At 40.4% G+C, this 25,629-nt stretch overlaps 1 protein-coding gene across 1 annotated transcript in view; it reads right to left on the bottom strand.

The window, feature by feature from the left end:
- LOC141777100 (neurocan core protein-like) overlaps nt 1-17,242 on the bottom strand; it is a 45,339-nt gene extending 28,097 nt beyond the window's left edge. Inside the window, exons 1-2 of the mRNA XM_074651061.1 lie at nt 16,781-17,242; nt 3,836-3,915 (exon numbers count right to left, since the gene is read on the bottom strand). Of these exons, the coding sequence (XP_074507162.1) occupies nt 3,836-3,908 (73 nt within the window). The 5' untranslated portion in view covers nt 3,909-3,915; nt 16,781-17,242. The remainder of the gene's footprint in view (nt 1-3,835; nt 3,916-16,780) is intronic.
- Between the last annotated feature and the right edge of the window lie 8,387 nt (nt 17,243-25,629).

Raw genomic sequence — 25,629 nt, 5'->3', positions numbered from 1 at the left:
TGACCCATTATAAGGATACCAGCCACTCACACACAGTTATACACACACATCTTAGTGACGACAGTGGCTCACAGGCTCCAACTTAATTATGTCCTTTTTATCTCTAACATATGTTTTCTCTCTCTGTTCACATAAATGACTCCAACTGTCACTCAAACTAATTAATTTGCAGTTAGTTCATGCAAGAAAAGCATCAATATAAAGCCAATGTTCCTGTGAGAGTTAGGTTCATGGTTCTGCAGATTGATATCTGCAACTCACTCTATCTGGTTGCCATGACATACAGGTTCAATGTAACCATGACAACAGGATCACCTGTGCAGACATTCTTTGTTAACCAACCAATTCCTGCCTCTTTGTGGCTTCATCCTCTGTGCACCTAACAGACCAAGAATATTTCATTTTATAGACGGCCGAAATAGATTTTTTCTTAAAAACTTAAACTTCTAACCATAAAAGTTAAATGTAATTTTAAGGACTGAGCTATCGCCATAACAACTGAGCATACTCCATCCGCTAATGAAGATGAGATGCGGTTGATATCTCTAGAAACATCTAGTTAAAGGACCTTGAGTTAAATTTCTTTGTTGTTGTTCATTTTCATTTATTTTCAAAAACAATTTTCAAAAACTAAATACAATATACTCAATAATAGTAAGTTCATGAGCTGTTTCTGCTCACAAAATCAAGAAGTAACTTGGACTGTGAGGCGCGACGGTTTCTGGCAACATTAGGCAGAAGACATAATTACAAAGCTTTTATGAGCTTAAAGCAAATTTGCTCAAGGATTTTTGCATTTGTTTTCTTTTCTGGTCCTCTTCATTCAAATATTCACCATTAGTCAAATGCACCAAATGTGTAGAAAACTAATATGAGCGTAACAAGAGAACCTGGGTAAAAAAAAAACTAAACCAAAGCCTTATTTGGAATATTACACACGGTGGAATTGAATCCCCGAAAGATATTTCCATCTGCATTTAGATTGGACGGCTTTCACAAGCTGAACCCCCTGAGAGCATCTCTCTGAGCTTGAGAACGCCTCCGCTGCCTTCCCCCAAAATCAGATGTAATCACAGAATCACAAATACAAGGGAAAAGAGAGCCAGAACAAGACTGAGATCAGGAATGAGAAAGAGATGGATGAAGAGTAAAAGAGAGGGGAAACCAGAGATGAATATGGAGGAAAAGAAGGAGTCTAAGAAACTGAATGGAGGAAACTGAGAGACTTTGGATGACAAGAGCACCCTGTAGCATGGTGGTGACAGATGGGACAAAAGAATAACACCCTGAAAAGAGGAAGAGAGAGCTGGAAGTGACATGAAAGGACACTCTCTATCATTAACAGATGCCATCTCTTATTCCTGTCAGTGTCACTTCTAGAGTCCAATAAGATGTCCAACAAGGTAAACTACAAGGAGGCTTTCAGGCCGATATCAGTGTTTCTTAAACTGAATTGATTGTGCTGGCTAATTGAATTTGATAATTTCTTGCCTATAATAATTAGGACATACTAACAAATACTACCGCAGCAACAAATGATATACTGTTATATATTTAAAATACTGAGCATGAATTTTTTCATTTTTGACCTTGGAAACAATTTCCTTAAAAGGGCTTCTTACTAGCTTTTTCTGGAGCTTTCAACTGCTTCTCACAGGCTTCCTTATTTCATATTTACCGTACAGACATTGTAGAGAGTGGTATCAATGTTCTCATCTAATTCGCAGCAAGAAAGCACAAACATTTTTCCCAAAATGTGGATCAACTCCTTTAAGAAATAATACATATCATCAGGCTGATAGTATGATCCCATTTCAGAGGCTCCTCCAAATGCAAGAAATGCAGCCGAACACAACTGGTGTACTCTATCTCTTGCAGCATTTTGTATCCCACAATCCACCGTGCAGCAGTTTAAGGTTTACTGGCACATTCAGGTGATTCTTATCAACTCATAAAATCAAGAAATATCATGTGACCATTTATCTACCAGATATTTTCTAGCAATGTGCATCTGCTACAGAATGGCGATACCATCGCTTAGAGCTCAAAACAATGTTTAAATCGAAAGCAAACAGCTTTAAACTCCATTTGTTCTTGTTAGCAGGATGGACATGTTGTGAACCACAGGACATTACAGAGAAGATGGATATGCCGTACAGTATTTATCTGGTACGCTGTTTGCCAACTGTCCATCATCCCAACTTCATACAGTAAACTCCAGATGTCCCAGTTTGGTATATTGTGCTACTTTGTTCACTGCTTGAGGGCAACTCAGTGTTTATGAACTTGGAATTTACTGACCCAAAAGTGAAGTAATCCAGAACATAAATGTTTTAACAGCTTTTACAACATGAAGCTCAGCGTAGGTTCAATCAGGAAGACTTCTTCATTCATTCACAATTCTCTCTCTCTCTCTCCTCCCACTTCTTAATCAGCTGATTATGGGTGTTCTCTCTTTTTAGTTAAATCAGTGGTTCTCAAACTTTTTCTGTCATTCTCCCCTTTGGAGCAAGAAATAGGGTTAAACTAGATCAAACCACTTTTTTTATTGACGTGACTGGGATGTCAGATGAGCACGTTGTCTTTGATGGATGTATAAAGAGACGATTAATTTACTGTTCCACCGTGAAAAACATTCCAATATCAAAACATTAATTGCGCATGAGTGAAACCAACTAGATCTTGCCACGATCATGTCGCTGCTGTCAAACTCTAAATCTGTTCTCCTCTCTGTTGCTGTCAGCCTTCATTTTAGGTGAAATCATCGCGCCCTCCTCCACCCCTTTCACCTCCAGTCATCATACAGTGCTCATCAGAAGTCTAGTCTTTATCACATCAAGATCTTAGGCATTCACTTCATCTCATCATCACCAGTGTCTACACTCCATACGGGTGTTTCCTATTCTACTTACGACTTCATCACCCCCTTAAAATATATGATATTACAACGGGGTCTAATCGCCTATTACTATTCACATTTCTCATCCTGTCGTGCACATGTCAATTAAAATATTCCATCACCAAAATGAAGTCTATCCTGATTGAAATATTAACGTTGTCTAGTACTTGTATCTGGGAGCATTAGTGGATTCCAATCTTGTTTATTTTAATTTTAGTAGCAGGTAGATCATTTTGTCTACATTTGGATGCTGGATTGTGCAACAAACACACACAATAACATGATTGAATGTGGAATAATAGCTTTCTGCTTTCAAAGCGTAATGACCAGTAAGGTATTGTTTTAATTTTGGAAATGAGTACTGCAGTTTCTCTTTCTAATGAAAATCCAGGCTGACCAGCTACCATCATGCATGCCAATTGCAGGAAAAGTAATTAAGGAGAGGAACTTATCTTTACCACGGGCAGTCAGCAGGCTGCATGTGGGACCTCAAACCTGCGATACTATCCTCCAGAGACCTGCGGCTCTGAGATGTTTTGTCTTTTTGTTCCATAATTGTGAATTTTATGCATAGTTGTAATGGAACAGATGGTCGACTAAACTTGCAGAAATGGGTTTGGAGGTGTTTCAGCTCAGTCCCACCGAGCATGTCTGCAAACATCCTCAGCATGTCAGCTCTCACTTACAACACTCAAATTAGTGCAGACCTGTCTTGTGTATTCATGTCTTTGGAAAAATGTATGTGGGAACAGATTTTTTTGTTCAGTATTCTGGTCCAGCTGTTCCTTCCCTCTTTCTTTTCACTGAACCCACTTGTGTGCCGACATTATTTGTTACTATTCTTTCTTTACATCAGAAGCTGCTGGTTAATTTCTGCAGCACATGGAGTTGCAGCAGTTTAAGGAAACGACGAGTGGAGGAAGGAGACGGACTTACCCGAGCCTAAATAGAGCAGCAGCATCAGAGCAAAGAGGATCTGCCGCCCAGCTGCACACAGACTGAGCGCCATCCTGGACCTGCAGAGACGGGGGAGAGAGAGAGAGAGGGGAGAAACCAGAATCAGTCATAAGTAGAGGTTGAAATTCAAGGTAAAGTTTTATATACATGCATAAAACTTAATACACAGTGTCCAAGACACTTCCAGGCAATAAAGTTTATATTTTTTATGTCCTGTAAATATGTGTTTCTTTCAGTTTAGTTGCAGCTATTTGATCAGAAGAGGCTCCATCTTCCCAAATGTAAGCATATTATGATCATAAACATTTCTTCATCCATAGTCATACAGTAAGATGATGCATTTGTGCAATATGCATCTGTGTCCAGTGTTGTCACGCTCAGCATCAACCTGCTTTGCCCTTGAAAACAAACTAAAAAATGTTTGTTTGCATACAAACAGGAAGAAAAAATGATGTGAATCAAACAACTTTGTAACATAAAGTCTGTTTTACTGCTATATGCAATAAAGCTGTAAGTTTATAAAAAACATAAAAAAATATGTTGGTCTATAATTACCATCATCCAACCTACAGTCGTGCACAGTACCTTAGCTATTGTCCTGAATTAGATCCATCTGATGTTCTCTAAGCTTTAAAGTTACAGTTTGATTGATCCCCATAGAGTGGTCCTTGTGGTGATTCGGCCAGAGCCTTGCATGATAGCTTGGAGAGTGAGAGTGTGTGTGAATGGGTGAATGAGAGGCAAATTATAAAGTTCGTTGAATAAAATTGCGATATGAAGGCAGTCCATGTTTCTGTCAGGTGAAACAGTTTGGTGATTTTCGTGTTTGAACAGACTGTGTGGCCGGGAAAAAAAGCTCCACAGGTTTACAAAAACCTTCACAAAACTAATTAGACCAACTCAAAGTACAGTATCACCACTCTATGGGTGATGTTCACACACACGTCACTCATCTTGAAGAGCTGTCTACCATGACAGGTTGAGGTAGCCGACATCTACAGGTGGTAAAGCAGCATGAAATCTTACTGACACAAACATTAACGCTGACCTTCACAAGGTTTTTTGAATGAGCAAATTACTCATACTTTGTTTTTTTTCTCATCTACTGTGAGTCATTGCACTGCGGCCACACCTATTAAATGTAATACTCAAAAATGGCCTTGAACACTGAATCCTTGAAAAGACAATCTCAGGCAAATGAGGTGATTCAGTAGCATGCACACGGTATCACAGACAGGGCCGGACAATGTATCATATCCATTTTATTTATTGGTGTTATAATGTAATAAGAAATAAACAATATTGCATCTGTAAGGGCACTTAGAGGCCCAGACACAGTTCACTGGCTTGTATTCAGTGCTTTCCATTTAGCAGATGCCTTCGTCCACAGCCATTTACATTTTTCACCCTCTCCACCACCTGAGCTACCGCTGCCTGTTTAACTAACACCAATACTATCATCCAGTACTACGGCCAGTTGCATAAACTTAGCTTAAGGCTAGTGTTGACCTTAGACTGGTGTTAGACTGGTCTAATTAAATCTGTCTGTTGCATAAATATTAAGACTGACTTAATTTTAGGTAGGAAAGTTAACCTCCTCTCCCACTGGCTACGCCTGATGTGAGAGCTTTGTTGCTATGGCATTTCAAGCGTGCAAGCGGGCCGGAGTCTCTGCTGTACTCTGCTCCTCTGCTCCTCTCCCTGCTTGCCTTCACTCACACACCACGCACGTTCTTGCTCCACCTCACGTTCATGCACGCACACTACACACTGCAGAAGACTTCGTAGCTCTGAGAATATCTAGTGAATGTACAGTGGACGTTTGTGCAGAAATAAATGCTGCAGCTCCTCCAGACCAACAGAGGTTTTCCGTGTCTTGTGAAGTGACGGGGCTCCGCAGCGAGAAACGTTATCGTCTCCGACCGGGTGCCGGTGTCTCCCTCCGACCGCGGTCGGGAGGCTGAGGCAGCCAAAGCCAAAACTAGTATCAGCATTGATTCATGGAGAGACCTTCGTCTGGTCAGCTAACATTACTGCCAAGCAGGTGAAATATAGAGTGATATTGTGGTTTTAGCTGACGTATGTCGCCTCACTGTTTTGAGCGATGCTCGTTCATATCTATTTAGAGCGAGCACAAGCGCGAGCCCGACGCTGACTTTCGTTGACTTAACGGCCACAGGTGTCGCTGTTAACAAGCATTTCTGATTCTTACAAACAGTCCCTTTAAGCAAGTCTGACTTAATGTTATATTTAAGAAAAAGATCAGGTATATTTTATGCAACTGGCCCCAGGTCTTATAGCCTACCTGGTTAAAACTGGTTTAACTGATTAAAACCATCAGACATCATCAAGTCTGATTTGATGTGAAACAATACACAGAGTGATAAATCTAATGAAGACACATAATTGAATCTTATGTGAACCACTCCAGAAGTAAAAGATTGTATTAAGTTCGAGTACACTGCAGTGAAAAAGTGATTCTGGTGCAGTCCTACTGCACAACATAGAGGAAATCCTACCACACATCAGAAATGAGCTGCTGACTTTGCCACAGGACTTGGCTTGGGGCCTGAAGCCTCTCAGCTCAATGGGGAGACGCCTGAGACAGAGACTTAATGCCCTGTACAAGTATGAAATGAAGAGGAGAGTATGCTGTTTGAAGAAAACAAGCTTTTTTTATAATGCTGATTTTAAAGGGAGCAACACAAATAACTCTAAATTATTCATTTACAAAATATTGGTTCTTTATACCTTCATGACTACACAGGCATTATCAACAGAGGCTTCCTATAGACCATATGAAGACTCTGAAATATTTTGAGCAGACATGAATCCAACATGTTTGGACTGTCAAGGTTTAAGTTACATAAAGTAAATAATTTATCCAGGAAAGCAAAAAGGCCTCTTTGCATTCTCCAAGGTAACAGCAACTCATGCCACCAGCATCCCTGATGCTCAGAAAGAAGATTATGCAACACCAGTTCAGCCCTTTATAAATTACAGGAATAATGGTCGCTCTCTTCTCTGACCATGTGAAAGCTTAGTAAAAACCTTCAACCGTATAAAACTGGAGCGTGTGAGGCAAAGCGAAAACATTCCTCTCAGATAAGTAAAGCACTCCGTGACAGCTGCCAAACTAAACTGTCATTAAACAACAATTTGTCGAGCGATTTTTAATGGTGAGCAACCAAGTTGGTGTCTGGACTCTTGGAAAAAGGGGGTTTCTGGTGCTGGTAGGAGCCCGCTGTGCCACACACTTTGAGGCAAGCCATCTCTGAAGGTGGGTTAGGACCTTGTGATGGGCTGTGACAGATTGGGGTTGAGATGTTGGACTCTTTGCATGTTGAAGGCCTGAACCATTGGTTGAGCTTGCTGGGCGGGTGACAAGAGATTTCTAAAGGCTTGGAGAGGGTCATGACACTGAGAAGTTTGCCCAGTCTTGTAAGCGGAGAGCGCTAGAGAGTGTTGTATCGAAGGGCCTGGGACTGGCAGGGGCCCAGCAGCCACTATCCACAGCAACAGAATACAGAATTCAGCCTACGGACGTCTCTATGGATGCTATACAACATACAGCACTGTGTGCTCTATAGACAGCCGCCTTTCAAAGTTTTACCAGAGGGGATTTACAACATACAGTGGCCATCCAATCACACCAGCAGCATACTAACCAGTACCACCTTTTGTTAAGGACGAGACATCAGATGTCGTGAACGCCTCCCTCTAAATCGCCCCTCTTCACTTTCACAGGCACAGCTGTGTCTTGAGGAGAAAAGAGCCAGAAGTCTCTAAAATGCTTCAGTGGACTTCAATGTGGATGTCCATCCGACACATTTTCACGATGTCGTCTGAATAGGACGCATTCTCAGCTCATTGTAAGAGCCGACGAGCGGAGTGACAGAGATCCAAAGAGAGCTAACAGACGAGGCTGGCAGACCTACATTAACGCTCAGCACTAAGCTGTCAATCTGCTGAAGCGGGAGACCAACTGGCCTCATGTTCATCATGATGCAGACGAGACGGGCCCCTCGACCCAAATCTTCTTTGGTTCTGCAGTTGATGGGAAAATTGCTTGAAGAAAAAACCATGAAAAGTGTGGAACACATCATGACAGCTGCCGTTGCGGTTATAAGATAAATCGTGTTTGTGAGCACAGCACGACACCTTTATGCTTACAATGCCTCCATCATGCTACAATGAGCTGTGTGTGTGTAGCCTGTGTGTGTTCACAGACTGCAAAGGTTTACTTAATCAGGCCAGGTTGGGTCCCATGTTGATTCATGACACACTCTCACACACGCCACTGTAATGGTACAGCTACTATAAAGCCCCACATCAAACCACAGCCAACGAACAAGGTAGGTCACTGAAACTCACCTTCTGCATTCATGTGCACAAAGCATGTACACAAACATATTGGCTACACGCATTAAATCACACGTCAAGCACAGACATACACTGGCAGCTGGCATCTCTGTTAAAGTCAAGACAACACACTTCATGTATTATAGTTTGTGAACTGACCCACATACTGCAGTTTACAAAGATAACAGTGACAGATTTACTAAAAATATCATATTAATTTTTGAAACAATGGGTCCTGGATTTCAGACAGAAGTAGACTGTAGTTCTTCTCACTTTTAACAGGCGACTGTTGATGTTCCCAGCAAAAATTCAGTATCCTCACCAGTTGATGATCCATATAGATAACAAATGAAGGAGCTGCATTGTTCTTGCAGGGTAGAGCTAGTTAACCCTAAAACAGTATTCTACATAAAAATAAAATTAGAATATGATTCGTTATAAAATAACCCCGTTTGGATGCATCCAATAGAAGAACATTCCTAGGACGATCCAACGTGTTTGGGAATTGTTGCTGGAACCTCCCCAAGCTAAATACATAATAAAGACAGAGCCGCTAACCTAAACTCTGATATAGCAGAATTTTGGTTTCCACCATAGACTGTAAATAAGAAGTGGACGTAGTCAATGCGACTATTGGTTTGTGTACACCCATTTTGAAGCTTTGAGTTCAGCATTTTGGCCGTTGCCATCTTGGTGTTTTTGCAACCAGAAGTGACACAAGAGGATGGAGCTAAGTACAACCGAACACTGAATAAGACATTTTATGGTGACCAAAATGTTACAATTACACACTGTGAAAGGATTAAAGTTCTACTATGAAAACACGGACAATTACCAGACCAGACAACGTCGTGGTAGCGACCTGACAAGGTAGCCACGCCCTAAAGCATATCCTGCTTTATGGTCTATTTTACCCTAAATGGGACCATAATTTACTAAATGAACATCATGCTGTTTTGAAGAAGACTTGAAATTAGCCATTGAGACAATAAACCCATGTTTACAATGCTTACTGGGGAAATAAATCAAGTGAGAAGTAGAGTCATTTTCTCATAGACTTCTATACAATCAGACTTCTTTTTGCAACCAGAGGAGTCGCCCCCTGCTGGCTATTAGAAAGAATGCAAGTTTAAGGCACTTCAGCATTGACTTCACTTCTCAGACCCCGGATTTGCCCACTGTTGTAACCCCACAAAATAATGCAATTAGGTAATAGCTATACATGTAGTTAGCGTTGGAAATAACATTAGAGCACACATAGAGCAGATAAACACTGTTCAATCCATTCCTTGCAATTTTGTTCTTGTGTTTTTGGTTTTGGAAAAGCTAAAACCTTTGGGATCTTGTTTATATGCAATACTTTTTTCTTTTTATAGTAAATAATAATGTTTAAGAATATTGTTGAGGATTCTTGGAGAAATGAATTTCGGATAGAGGAAAAATCCAAGGGTTTATTTTGCATTTTTACAAGAAGTAGCTTTCTTGGGCAACGGCATGATGACAAGAGGAAGCAGCAGAATTAATGTCTAAAAATATAAGAGGAGAGGCTGAGGACGTCATATAAATCTGTAGAGGCTACAATTAGACTACAGGATGGAAACAGAGCCCGTTATACAGTAAGGAGTCAAACTGTCAGTCTTGTATCCCCCTCCTGGGACCTGACAGGAGAAGGTGATTTCTCTCCTTCCCTTTTTCTTTAATCATGTCTCACAAAACTATTACCTCCAGAGAGCGGCGGCGTGAACAGCAGAATAACAGCTCCGGATGAGTGACAGACAAAGTGGTGAGCTGGGAGAGGAAGAAGATGAAGGAAGGGGAATGAAAGGAAGGTCATTTTATCACCGTCGTGACAATACTACACCGCCATGATTAAAGCTCTTCAGAAAAGCTGCGTTGGAAGCTCCATAATTCTTCTTAATTTGCTGTGTGCTGAAATGCTGCATCCTGAGTAGATTTGTGGCCGAGATTTGAACTTCTCTGCACTTAAAAGAGACGCAATTTTCTTTAATGAATTGTAAAGACAAAAGAAAATACAGCGGTTGTATGTTGCAGTAGTGATTTGGTGCCATAAAAGAGACATTAAACCAGAGTGCATGAACATTAACTGCTTAAGAAATTAAAAACAGAATAATGAACGCTCTAAGAGGAAAGTGAGCGGAGCTGAATCAGGTATTCACTTCCTGCTCCCTTCATGCATCGTGCACTTTCTCTCTCTCTCTCTCATACACAAACAAACACACACACACACACACAAACACACAGACACCCATTGTGTTCGGTGTGCCTGTGTGGTGACTAATCACACTCAAAGCAACTAATGACTCATGCAGCTCTGGCCCTGGCTTCAGATGGATAGGGAACTCTGGAAAGCTGGTCCCTCCGATTCAAGATTACACACTCCTTCCTCTCACACTGACACCATTGATCGCACTGGGCATGGAGACAGAGGTTATTTAAACCGGCTCGCTTTAGGAGAGGCCAAGTTAAGATTTTATATGCAGTAGAGCGCAGAGATGAGGCAATTTAGATCACTCTGAAGGATCTTCAACAGATAAGTTGAGTGAAAATGAGACAGACTTGTAGTAACTACATGTCGGTAGTTATAACTTTTCTGTTCTCATCATCATTATTCAGTGTTTAACAGCAACCCAAGAGGAAATAAACTGATGTGATGTTTAATGCATGTATCACCAATTTGTGCGTTCCTGTGAGAGACAGCTCTCATAACATCCATCTGTTACCACGCTTCCTGGAGCAACACTCAGCATACCTGCAGCAGATGATCTCAGCTACATGCTCCTTCCTTTTCATTCTGGCACCGTCGTATATGTGTGTTTTTGTTGAGTGTGCATGTGCAAAAGGTGTAGTAGGTTTACAGTGTGTTATCCAACGGTGAGTTGGACAGAAAAATCAATTTGAATGCATTTGATTAACATATGAGGTAGCCGCACTATTTATAAATGTGCACATAAATATGTGAGAAGTATATTCTCACAGCTTTTAGAGGAAATGGAAACCAGGGAGCGGCAGACAGCGACCTTGGTCGAATCAATCATCGCTCTTTTCTGTAATGCATCAAAAAGGATCAAATCGCAACAACATCAATTGATTTGTTACAATGAACCTTTTACTGGAACAGGAAAAATGTTCTTATTTTACTTAGACTAAAGAGAAAAAACAAGCTGATTTGTTTTGTGAAAAAAAATTGTAAAGAATTTGTCCTTGGAGTGATTTTAGTCAGAGGACTCTAAAGGTGGGCCAATTTCTGCTAGAAAAAATAAAAAGGGATGAAAAGTGAACACTGATATAAAAACAATTACTTAATACTACTAAATTATTAAATACTGAATTTTGACTCACCATGACTATTCAGTTTTTACCATTCCTAACATTTCATTTTATTTTTCATTTATTTTTATTTTCCTGGTTGAAATTGGCTTCCATAGATACTTTTTAAAGTAACTAATCATACAGTATTTTATGTGCAGTACTTTGCACAGGAATGTAAATGAAAGCATGAACTTGGCGATTTAAGTGTGTGCCAGATGATATGGTTGTTTCATAGTGTTCCTGCTTTGGTTAACTTGTAGACATGGTTGTTATTTCTGTTGTTGTTGTATTTCTTCTTATATATTGTATATCCTTGTAGCTATATGAATGTGGTTTCAGGGCATTGCTGTAAAAGAGCTTAATGCTCAGTCATTTTCCCTGAATAAACAATGGTTGATGATGGTGATGATGAACTGTCAAAAATCTCTTTTAAACCTGCATTAATTTAAGATTTTTGGCCACTTGAAGGCATGACTATGGCATATTATCACTTTACAAGTTGATACTGCGAATGTGTCAGTAAATAGTGGCTTTTTACAGATCCAGCAGACACATTGGTATTCATTTGGAGTCGTGTTTCTGGCCACCTGACCAATGTAAGTCTAATATTCACTGTGCTTTTTTGCTCTGTTTTTGGTCTCCACCAACTCCTGAGGGAAATATCTGTCTCATTAGCTGCTAAATGCTCCACTATGTTCACCAGCTAGTTGCTAACTCTGTCTGTCTATCGTTTTGTGCTGGAAAGGTACTGTAGTATGGTAGGTTTTTAGAGCTTTTTCACTGAAAAAGACAACTGTCTGCCAGGACACCTGATTTAAGATGTGGGTCATTAGGGGCATACTACGCATACTATGTCATAAAAGTGAAAGTGAAACTTAAAAGCAACACGTTCTAACATGTTATAAACCTGAATGAAACGTTATGTTTTGAACACAAACAAAAAGGCTTCTTTAGGTTTAGGCATCAAAACTACAACTTTTTTAAATTTAGGCAAAAAAATAGTTAAGTTTAGGGGAAAACATAATATTTTGGCTTAAAATAACTATGTTTCAAAAGTTAAAGTGAAACTTTACGCTTGTAAACACAAAGACAACTTTCACACAGGATGCAAACTCTGGTCTCTTCTGTGATGTACCTTGAATAGATGATAAAACCTACTATTGGGTGTAGTAGGCCCCTATTGACCCTCATCTATGGTGCTTATAGCGACCAATAATGCCTATTTAATAGCCTGACAGTTTAATTGGCTGGCCAGGAACACAGCTGATGAGAATGAACCAAAACAGTAAAGAAATTAAATAAAAATAATGAGCTGAAAGATGAAAAAACGAGTCGGGTGATAATTCTCTACATGAGCGCACCCTTTCACATACCATGTAGTCACTTGATCTATTGTTATTACAAAAAAATAATAACTATAGTAGCTTTAGAGAATGATGATGTTCACATGTATTGTAGATAAAAGGTTTAAGTAAATTGCAATATTGAACGGAATAATGATTTTAGGGTCAGAGGTCAAATATACGTAGCTAGGGGCTGTCGTAAGTAGCCTCTACACCAGCTGTGTCATAAAGACACCAGAGGTCAAAGGTGAAGGTCCTGAGGTTAGCGCTTGGTAACAAAGTCAATAAAGGATCAGGTGCCTGAGACGCTGCTCTCATCTTGAGTATATTAGTCTGTGGCTACACACACACACACACACACACACACGCACGCACACACGCACGATCATGAGAGCTTCCATTAACATGACACCACAGCACAACCACATTTTCATCCACAGGGAAAGGTGGTCAGAAAAACGAGTAGCTGTGAAATCACACGGAATAATAGACCTAAACACAGACGTGTTGGTGGGACTTCATCCAAGGATTCCTCATATTTAACGATGTGCTGAGTCTGTGGAATATCAACGAGGTGAGGAAAGACAAAACAGAGAGCTCTGTCCTTCAAGTGTTTATCACCAGAGCCAATGAAGCCATCTCCTCATCCTCACATCAGTATGTAACACTAACAAGAAAGAAGTGCTGCTGCTGAGTGTACATGTTTCCAACAGTGTGACATTGGGAAAAAGACTTATCAAAAAATAACACACAAACTGCACTGACTATTAACTACCTCTTTGAAAGTGACTAATCATTCTAATCTTCTCTGTGCTGCAGAGGCGGATAAAACTTTGCTGCCTTAAAGAGCTTCTTCTCAGCCGACTGCGAAGCCAAACATTTGTCTTCCACCAGTCACTACCTTAGAGGAGAGCCTCTGGCCAAAGACAAAGAGAGGGACCTTTCTCTTTGTGTGGGTGAGCTGTTCAGCTGTGGTCTCATCTACGCTTGTAATGATTGGCCTGGTGGGCCGCTTTAGTCCCTCCCAGGCTAAAGACCGGCGCTGATTGATGGATCGGTTTGTCCAATCCCTTTTGGGTTTTGGCAGCTGGGGACTCATTCTGGTTTGGTATTCCAGGGAGAGAGGGAGACATTACGTTTTCCATCCAGCAGCTCAAAACACAACTATTCACTGCTCTTTTTCTATTTGACAAATGTTTGTGGTCGGACCATTGGGCTCGGAGATTTGGGAGCTGTCCAGTGCTGAAGACGTGGACAGTTTTAGCTCCAGTAAACTGTGAAGTCATTGTTAGTCTAAAGCCTGTTACCCTTCTGGCTGTAAACGCAACACAAAGTTCAAAGAGATCATGAAATTCCCAGTTTAGATCTGTGCTGTTTGTGAATTACTGCTAGGACAGACTTGCAACAAAGAAGTCTCATACATTTGCTGCATTGTACAACATTCCCAAACCAAGTCAACACATTTTCAGGGCATCATAACCATAAAGCAACAAGCCTGCAGCTAACTCAGAGGTGAAGCTTATTTTGATCAGCACTATAAGCGAGCGCTGGTGCAGATTTGCATTTTTATAGCGCTATTCTGTTAGCTATTAGTGCTGTATTAAAGGGGGATAGATCTCATAATCACCTGAGCGACATATCAGAGCCGAGCACTTTCATACCAAAATATCAAACCCTGACTGAGAATTACCTTCAGCTTCTAGTGAAAACACACCATCAGCAAGACTTGTGACAAAACTGCTCACTTAAGACCAGCAGGGATCCTTTATTACATTTTATTCTGGCAAAAATGGGCGGCACTTTAAGGCTGAAACTATTTTCATTATCAATTAAACGGCATATTATTCCCTCAGTCGTCATCTATAAAATGTCAGAAAATGGTGAAAAATGTCCACCATCATTTTCTAAAGCCCAAGGTGATGTCTTAAAGTTTTGTTCGACCAAAAAAAAATGCAATTTGACCATGATATAAAACAAAGAAATGCAGCAAACCATCACATTTGAGAGGCTGCCAGCAAATGTTTGCCATTTTTGCTTAAAAAAATAACTGAAATTATTGATTTCAAAACAGTTGCTGCTCCTCATTTTACTGAACCAAACCAAATCAAATTCAGTTTGCTATCAAATCCTCACAATTACAAAGAGAAACAAGGGAATATTTGGCATCTTTGCTCAAACAATGACTCAAAATAGTCCCAATTCTTTTACTGTAGATCGACTAATCCACTCATCGTTTCACTTCTACAGTATTTCATCTATTTGAAAGCATCCAACATTACTCCTTTTTCCATCTTCCACTGATCCAAAGTGACTCCTGGAATTCCAGACGTCTGTGAGCCAGACATGATAAACAACGCCGAGGCTGATTGAGTGCAAAGTGTGCAGCAACAGACAGCGAGGCAGCCGAACTGAGCTCGTACTCTATTTTAGTCAGACCTTTTTCCTTCCCCTACAACACCGCTCTCTGATCCCTCTGCTCGTGTGAGTGCAGTCATCTACATGCACACACAGCCCTACTGTATGCGTGCCGGGGCTCACGGATGCCCTTTTCAAACAGGGCCCACACACTCACACACATCCGGACAGGATGAAAAATGCATGCTGTAAACTTTCAGCTGGGTCTCTTAGCCTCATTCCTCACTATTCTCCTCATCCCACAGGCACTAGTGCTCTGTTATCTCTCACACACATGCAGCCCGGGCTCGTCTACATAGAGTGGCGTTGCCTGGTTAACCACGTCCTGCTTTGTGGCACTGACACACAGCTGGTGGTGGACACACTAACAAGGCCCCAAAGAAGAAAAGACTTGGAGTTGGTGAATAGAGACAGAATGGGCTTTATTGGGCTGCAGGGGGCTCTCATATTCTCAGACAATACAGCTCATTTGTCAAGGTGACCCAAAGTGTTCTCCTCCTTCACTGTGATTTGTACATGCCAGTGTTTGTTTACAGAGCAGGCAGTCATCAATACAAGACTCTCAAAGAGCCGTGCACCATTGGCACCAGGCAATCACTCATTTTTACCATAATTTGGATGCTTTTTTTTTGGTATATTTTCAGAGTTAGTTTACAAAGCATTTTAATATAAAGATAAAAACACTGTGTGATCACTGATAATCCAGTTTCTATACATACATAACAGGATCTTTAATGTCATGCCCAGGCGCCCAGGTGAAGGTCTGCATGGTTTTTTGTTCAACACATGTTGTTTGTTCACCAAATGACTCTGATTTACATAATAGATTTCACAAACACCTGTTCAAGTGTTCAGATCTGCTTCCACAATTTCATCACTCAACAGAAGGCATCCTCTCTCCTCTCTCCTCTGTGGTTTCTTTTTGATTTTGTCATCCGTAAAAGGGAGATTTAAAAGATGTATGCATGCACATAATATAGTAAATGTGCATGTAAACCACCAAAGTTCTTATGAAGACATGACATCTCCTGAGAGGGAGGACACACGCTAATACTTGGTGAGTTGATGATTTATGCATGCCCCTACATGGCTCGTAAATATAGACCAATATTAAAAGCTTTGACCTGTAAATAATTAAAGATATCCCAAACGGGTGCGATTTGTGTGCGTCTCAGAGGCTGAGGCTGTGATGGTATACGAGGGGAAAGGCGTTGATTGGTCCACAGGATAATACTTATTGCATATGCATGTAATTACATATTGCATGGATGAGCAAAAGAACTCTGCAATTTTTGGAAAGTGCGTTTTAATATTGTAAACCAATAATTGCAACCACTTTAAAACCCTCTTCAGAAAGCTGAGCTGAGTCTCACAGGCGCCTCCTGCCACCCGGTGACTTGAGATATCACACACTGACAAAAAAAAAGATTGATTTCATAAAAGCAATGCATGCAGAGCAAATTATCACTCTTACCTTTTTTCTGTCACAAAACGAGACGCGTCTCAGTGGCGCAAAAAAATCCTCAGGAATGTGCAGCTTTATTGCGCCTCACTGTGCAGGCAGGTGATCCCTCTCTAAAGAGCCACCACAGGGTGCAGAGACGGATGAAAAAACGACGGAACAAGGGTGAAACAGCACTTTGCAGAGGCAGCAGAGAGGTGGGGGGTGTGTGTGCACAAGCAGCTCCACGTCTTGGACTTTTCACTCCTTCTCCAGCAGCATCCTCTCCTCTCCAATCCTCTTCCTCACTGAGCTGCAGCCTCATTCATCCTCCTCACACGTTGATATCTGCAGATCGGACTAGATGCACACATGCACACACACACACACACACAGAAACACAGAGAGCAAGGTGCTGCCTCCGACCCTCCTCCTCTTCCTCTTCCTCGCCAGCAGCAACGCTGAGGGAGAGAAGCAAGATCAGTTTGGAACAAAGAGGCAAGCGGTGACAGGCAGACTGCTCCAGCACCCCCATTCAGAGAGGGGGAGACACAGGAGGGTGGTGGTGTGGTGATGGGTGGGGGTGTAAGAGAGAGGGAGAGGATGGGGGGTTTACTTTATAATATGACCATAATCCGATTCCTAACATAAACCTCAAAGGTTGATCCGGTGTCTGTGAATTAAATTCTAATTTAACCATGAGCTTATGACAGTCTGACCACCATGCAGCCCTTATGTCACATCCTCTTGTTTCTACACACACACACCTTTGATTAATCAACTCAACTTGTGTAATCATATCACTGTTAAGAATTCCCCAGTAAAATAACAGTAAAGAGCTGGCAGCAGGGTTGCCTTTATGTTACTGTAAAATTAACATTATTATACTGTCACTGAAATTTACAGCTTTGTACTGTTTTTTTTATTTTGTATTATTAATTTCACAGTATTTTACAGTTAATTTACTGTTTAAAGATACATTATATAGCTGTTTTTCCACCTTTCTTTTACATTATCTTACTGATTTCTTTTAATGCACTATTTATTTTTTACATACATTTTAATAAACATAATTTTTTGCCTAGATGAATAAACTTAGCAGGTTACAGACATAGGAATAGTCACACTAAATACAATTAAAGGCACTTGTTAGGAAAAAGGCTATAATAGACTTGTTGACACTTTTCCCAAAAATGTCTGTCTATAGCTGGCTACAAGCACAGAATGCAAACCATAACGACATGTGAGTGAAGAACAATAAAGCTAATTCACTGATTTTACAATCTTGTACAATGTACAAGCCTCACATGTGCAGATCAGGTCCCAGAATTAAGAAAATACTGCATGAAACTGTTACTGATGATACTTTAGACAGTTGATCAGCAGTAAAGTGATGTTTTTTAAGAATGCATTATAGTTCAGTTAAAAAACGGCCTATGAGCGTAATTTAACAGGTTTTCTTTTGTATTAACAGTAAAGCACTGTTTTTAGCAATAACAGGTTAATACTGTTGAAATCCTGCTGTAAATGAACAGCAATTGTTTACAGTGTACTCTATATCTATAGCCAAGCAGGTATGTAGAAATGGGACTGATGCTGAGCAGTAGTCATTGTGATGACTGCCGAGTGAAAACACAATTAAGCCAACATCTCATTGCTGCAGCAGCAGGGTCAATAAACACACCAGTCAGTCAGTCTTCATTATAAAGAAAAGCTTGTTTGTTCAGCTCCTACGCTGATTTCACTCAATGATAAAGTAAGTAGCAGAAAAGATTCATTCATACTGTACGTCTGCAGTCTGTTGCTCAAAGTAGTTTTGAATTATGCATTTTATAGCCTTGTGAAATGGAGGCAGGAGTCATGGAAATCATAATTACTCAAAACTTAATCTTCATTTGAGGAAAATGCCTCCGCAAGTAATTTTAATTCGAGGCATTTTAGAGAATAACCGGTGATTCAGAGAATGAAGGTGAAATGTTTCCTCCAAATTCTTGATTCGTCAGTGTGGACATAACACTTTAAAAATAAGTCGGAGAACTTCTTTTGGCTTTCAGGCAAGTGATGAATTGTTGGTTGAATTTTTTGCAATATTTATTCTAACCTCCCTAACCCATCTGACCCACCTGAGGGTCAGTCATCAGAAACTTGTATTTCAAATTCTAGTGAAGCTCTAGTTTTCAATGTGGAGAGGGCAATAAACGGAGAACAGGGATAAACAACGCCACCTGGGGAATTGCACCCCAGAAAATATTGCCTCAAGAACCTTAAAAGTGGCAATATTGAACATTTTCATTAATGTAAAAATGTCTGTTAAGTCCCCATCTATAGCCGATAAAGGTAATACAATGGTGATTGTGCCCGTAGTTCCATTTTTGGTGTGTGTAGGCGACAACAGAGGAAAAGAAATACAGCATTCTCCACAAGAAAATCATCACAGACACTTCTAATAATGCAAATAAATTACCATACTTTCAGTGGGCCATAGGCTCAACAGCAATTGTGTTACCTCCTTTGGATATATAGACCTAACAGATATTTATTTAAATGAAATTCTTCTAGATTGCCACAATACTGTTTCGAAAATTGACAAGGCACACAAAGACTGGTTACTGACACAAGAAAGAGACGCATTTTCAGAATGGAACAAATGTTTTATTGAAAAATTTAAATGGGCATGCAGGGACTAGCGCTGCTGGGGAGGAGAGGGATATTAATAGCTAAAATGAAAATTACTGAAACCAGGGGAAGCAAGGGAATAAAGAGTGCTTTTACAATTTTTAGCTAAAAAGGCCTTAATACAATTCAAAATGTGGAACCATAAGACAACCCTAAAGCCTCTAAAACTGACAGTCCAACATAAACTAAGCAAAATGGGGAAGTGGTGGCGGAGAGGCAGACTATACGCTGAGGAGGAATCCCAGGGGTGCTACCGCTTACTCACCTCAGGTGCAACACAGCAATCCTCGCAGCAAAAATGGTGCAATCTACATTCATGTCCCAGTGGTTTTTACTGACCTCACCACTGGTGCATAGTCTCCCAACAATCTCCGCTTCACTGAAAGAAAGGTAACCAATGCAAAAAAGAATCAAAAACAAAACCCAGGTGGTTTGACAATGCAGGCAAGAGAAGGATAACTACAGCAACACAATAAGGTAGCTGTAGCTACAAAAGCAAAACAGAAGGAGGTGAACCTACAAAGGGGAAACAGGGATTATCAGGGTTCACCATGCTGCATACTAAAATGATAAATGTTGTTATGACCCTACTCACCACCTCTGGTCTGGGACATTAACACAAGGATCACTCTAAAAAGGAAGACGGGGTTCCAACACAAAATGTGCTCAGCCAACACATCAGACCAAAGCTAGAACAGAAGACAGTCAACTAAGTTTGCAAAAGTGAAAAATGGCTGACTTGTGCATGCTAAAGTGATCACTTTAACTACATACCTGTAACACCAAACACTACCAGCCATGACAGTAAACAAAGGAGAGAGCACAGGCCAACAGGGGCCTTATCCAAGGCTTCCTCTTGTTTTCATGCCACTTCTTTTTGGTTTCATTTGCAGAGGAATCTCTCAAAACATTTCAAAAAGGATATCATACTAACACAGATTGAGATATTACTCACTGTCAGCAATGTATTATGTACAATGTCTCATGTTGTGCAATGGAGATTTCATCTGTTAACAAACACATCTGGTGTGGTTGATAATAACATTGATAATTATAATAATGAGTGTTATTTATATAGCACTTATAAAAAAGAGTGCTCATTACAAAGTGCTTTACAAGGCGGACATAAAAATAATAAAGTATAGAATGCAATGCCAGATACACCCACATTTCCACATATATTTACAAACAAATATAAAGAAATCCCAGCGTGGTCTGAAAACTACAAGTAGCCTATGATCGGATATCTAAGATGCCACTTTTCCTTCAGTTCATCTCAAACAAGCCTATTTTCAGTTGCACTATGGGAGCGTTCCCCACCACACACAGGACATCAAGAATACTTCCATTTGATGGTGCAGCCATAAATACAGTGGTGTTTTGTTCAGGTAGAGCTCCCCGGAGCAGTTCCCAGAGGCCTGTGCAGTAAAACTTTCAGAGTTTAGTCGTCCTCCTGTTGTGCTCAGAGGGGATCAGAGACGCAGTCAGAGCCGGTTGAATCCCCCACTGCCCTGCTTGTCTCTGTTTTCCCCATCACTGTGTCTCACAGCGGTGATGAGGGTCCCGTCAACCAACATGGCCTGTAAATGTGTCTGCTTGTAAAACAAACACACTCACTGGATGAGGGGCATCAGTGGTAACCGCTGCTAGTATTCTCCTTCTGTCTCACAAAAGTATTACAAAACACGCCATTGCTTTTTGGATACCAACAAAACAAAAGCCAAGAACTAATGATTGCAACAGGATTATAGGCAAACCCAAATTCAACTATGTTTACACACTAAATATGACTAAATATGACTAAAATATGTTCTCTGATACATCAAACAGCTTTGATTAATCTGAATTTCTGCGTTTAAAATGGAATTCTTTTGGAAGATTTTTGTATTTTCTGCAACAAAGAATAACACAAACACCAAAAGAGCATTATGAGGCATTTAGATGATTGACATTTGCCCAGAAGATGTTTAGCTGGCTCAGGCCTTGTTGTCACAAATAGTGTGTCTCGTCGAGTCACTCAGCACTGCACCCACCATCCTGTAGATTTATGTGCTGACAGAAAGAAAAAGCTTTCGTGTTAACCTGAGGTGCACTTATTCATATTTGTACTTCATTGTCAGTTCTGCTGGCCAGAACAGAGAACGAGACAACGTCCATCAATCTCTGTAATATTTATGTCAGAAGACCACAACCTGTAAGTCTACACCGTTCAATAACAGTAATGGACTGGATCGATACTTGTTATTGGAAACTCCCATGCCTCTGTGGAGTGGAAAGAGATCCGTGCCACTGTGGAAAGACAATCTGCCCTCAGCTTCAGTTCCAGAGGATCAATTTCCATCTGAGTTACATCAAGTCTATCCCGGTACGTAGAGTCGACCTTGTTTATCCACCCCCTCCAGGCAGCTCCTCGGTGTTAGAACTACGAGTACCCAGAAACAAACACAAACAAAAAGATGTGTCATATTTATGCCAGTGTCTCCGCTTTCTGAGTTTATAAACGAAACACTGCATCACATTTCGAACCAGTGGCTATATGTGTTTCCGTATGCCTTCAAATGTCTCAAAACATCGCAGGCTTCAGGAAACACCATCGTCAGCACATTTTAAAGATTCACATGATGAATGTTGTATCCCCTAACGTCGAATTTTACCATTATTTCCCATTAAAACTGCTCTAATTAATATGTTTATATTAGAAATGGATGAAAAGACTATGTGTAATCTCCCTCATCAACCCTGCATTCCCATACAACTAAACTGCATTCTCAATTACATTAAGAGGGAAACTTAAACGTAGTTAACATTGTAAATTGAAACAAAATGAAGCAAAATAAAAAACACAACAAAACTATTTCATTAGGTTTAGTAAAAAAAACATCATGTTTTGGCTAACAATGACTACATTTGTTAAACTGTGGACGTACCCTGTGTGAAACCACTAACTTTGGTGTTATTTTAACCCAAACCCTGATCTTTTCCTAAACATAACTAAGTAGTTCTGTTGCCGAAACTGAGTTGTTTCCTGTGAAAGCGGAAGTTTATTTTGAAAAGACTGGAGCCTGAAATTGGGCTGCTGGACATTCGTAGGAAAGCGTACGAAAAATGAGGAATAACTTTTCGCAAGATAATTCTTGCGATCCGTTGTATGAGGATACGTTGCCAAATAAATGCTGATGTAGCTCCATGTTTACTGGATGTGTTAATTTTGCTAATACGTTTGCCATGACAACTTTATAATGTAAAAATATGTTTGTGTTGTCTTAATAGCTTGTTGCTTCCCCTAGGTGGAAAAAAAAAATCAATTATTGCAGTTTTAAGTTGCTTTAAGGTCAGAAAATGTATGTCATTTCATACTGTCTGACAGTATATTCTGAGTTTGTTCCAGCTCTTCCTTGAAGCTGTGTGATGTTTGAGAGAAAGCTGCAGCAGATCAAATAGAAAATACTCTCAAATCTGAAAATTAAACATATATTTCACTGCAGGATGTGAAAGCGGGAAATCTGAGCGTGTTTCTGTCCAATGTTTATGAGATTAAACTTTGAATTACACAGTTTTACAGGATGACATACTGCACCGCACATAGTCACTAATTCATGCACACAAACACACACACACACATACACACACACATGCAAGGAGGCTTGGCTCAGCCTTAATGTGAGCTGTGACTTTTAGAAATGTCAGGCGCCTCGCCAAAGAGACAAACAATGTCAATCACTCTCCAGCAAAGGGAGCAGCCATCCACGCACAATGGAGAACACACAATACACAAGGGAGGCCGGATGAGGATGATGACACAAAAACGACTTTTGGAAAGCTATTATAGCATCTTTACGAGAGCAAAATAAGACAGCCAACAAGTAACACACGTTGCCCTTGGTAGGAAACATAAGAAACGTAATGAGGCTTTCAGTAGCGTCGTGATTTCTCCACACTGATGGAGATGTGTGTGGTGTGTTCAGGCTCCCGTGTTTGCTTATAGACAGATTCCGTCTTCATGGGTTTGTTTTTATGGTGATGCTGTTAATGTGAGGAGATCAAACAAGCCAGTAACCAAGCCACATAAAAAGAGAGGAAACAGGATATATCCCAGTAGAGAGAAGTCTAAACTAAATTGGATTTTATAAACTCAGCAGTCGTTCAGACTCGGTTTAGCCACCACGCTGTGTTTAAGTGTTTGCGAGCCGAGAGGCCCCATCTGGGCGGCATCAGAGCAGTTATGGAGGAAGTCTGGGAGACGTGTTGGGCACCGATGACAACCACATGGGATACCTCCACACTGTCTAACCACAGGCCGACCAGTTAATGTTTGCTTTGGACTAATTTGTAAGGTTCGTGGGACCACGTAGTCATTACAGGCATAATTTCAACCTTTGTTAGTTGCACAGTAGAAGTTGGGAGATTTTCCTTTCAAGGTTTGAAGCTCGCTCTGCGTTACTGGAAAGGGAGGCTTTTATTTCAGTTGTTGTTTACTGTGAACTTTACTGTGAGAGTTCATTACTGTAGTTCAGCAACACTTAACTCAAGGTCCACTTACAGTTTAGTGAAAGTTCAGGAGAGTGAGGAAGACTATCTTCATAGTGACCATGAAGTCACTGTTTAAAATTTCCAGCTATGCTGGCGGTGGGCTCTATGGATGGTTATGTTGGTCGGTTAGTCCAGTGGTTCCCAACCTTTTTCCTTAAGGGACCCTTTTTTCTATCATTGAATAATCTGACGACCCCTAACTAAGTGATATTTTATGAATATTTTTTATTGAATACAATAATATGGTACAGAACAGCTGATAAACTCTGCAATTTACCCAAATAGTCAATACGCAATAACTGCAGGAAGTTTGTGTATAAAACAATTGATTTGGATGAATTTTGAGCAGATTATTTCCTGTGAATATTGCATCAAAGATGAGTTTCCCTGTTATTTTTAGGAACTTTTAATACAACTGTATTATGTATTTTTTAATTTTTAACAATCATACATACTTTAAGGTCCAGTGTGTAGGATCTGGCGGTATCTAGCACTGAGGTGAGGAGATTGCAACCAACTGAAGCCGCTCCTGTGTGCCAAGCGCGTTTGAGAGCTACGGTGGCCGACGCGAAAACGCGAACGGTCCAGTCCAGAGTCATTTTGGAGCAGAGCCAGTGTGAAGAGTGTGTGTGTATGTGGGAAGTGAGTGGTGAAGCAAAAGAGAGAGAGAGCGGCGGCGACGGGATTGAGTAACGTTATCGACTCTGGCCCAATCAGGAAAAGTTAAAAGAGTTTGGTTTGTCCGTTCTGGACTACTGTTGAAACATGGTGCTGCAACATGGCGGACTCTGTGGAGAGGACACGCTCCCTATGTAGATATAAGCGGCTCATTCTAAGGTAACAAAAACACAACAATACTTATTATCTGATGATTATATACTAAAGAAAACATACTCATTAATAGCATATTCCATTTGCCAATAAATCCCCCTAAATGTTACACACTGGTCCTTTAATAGTGTCAGTGTTTTCTTCTCCCTGACGCTTGGGCGTTGATCCACATTAAATAAAGTCATATGAAATTCTGTGTTTCCGCCAACTCAGTTTTTAGTAATACACTAAACCCTGACCTCATGTTACCTAAATGTTACCTAACTGAACCATCTCCATGACAACTGAGCAAACTCCATTTGCTGATGAGACGTGTTTGAAAGCTCCGGAAAAAACTCCTAAGTCGACCATGACTCAAGATTTATTTGTCAAATCAGATATTTTGTTCTTACAGTGAGATTTGAGTGAGCATGTCAGTGAGCCTGAGGCCTAAATGTAGCTTTGTAAGTTGATACGTTATAGAAGTACAGGAATACAAGTCAGGAAATCAAAGAGAAAAGAGGTCTTGGCAGCCCGGAAGAGATCAGAAATGAAGGGGAAAAGATCATAGGCAGCAGTGGAGGGACTATTACCAAACAAGGGAACAGAGAGTTTGGTGGAGGAGAGAACAAAAGAAGTGACAAAACTCCCAAATCAGAAACGTTGCTTTTTTTTTTTACAGTGATAATACAAATGTTTGAGCTCCACGCTTCTGGGACAGAACCAGACTATTTTTTGTTGTTATTTTTTTTTGTATCTTTGAAGATTGTTCAGTTTCAGAGTCGGTTTGTTTGTGCGTATCTGAGCTTGTCTTACAGTTTGGTTGATGTGTGTGGGCTTTTTGTTCAGACTGGATGACAGCTTTA

This window comes from Sebastes fasciatus, chromosome 11 (assembly GCF_043250625.1).
Source record: "Sebastes fasciatus isolate fSebFas1 chromosome 11, fSebFas1.pri, whole genome shotgun sequence".
In the NCBI taxonomy this organism is placed as follows: Eukaryota; Metazoa; Chordata; class Actinopteri; order Perciformes; family Sebastidae; genus Sebastes; species Sebastes fasciatus.
The sequence above is the reverse complement of the archived record's forward strand: the minus strand, read 5'-3'. Positions and strand labels throughout refer to the sequence as shown.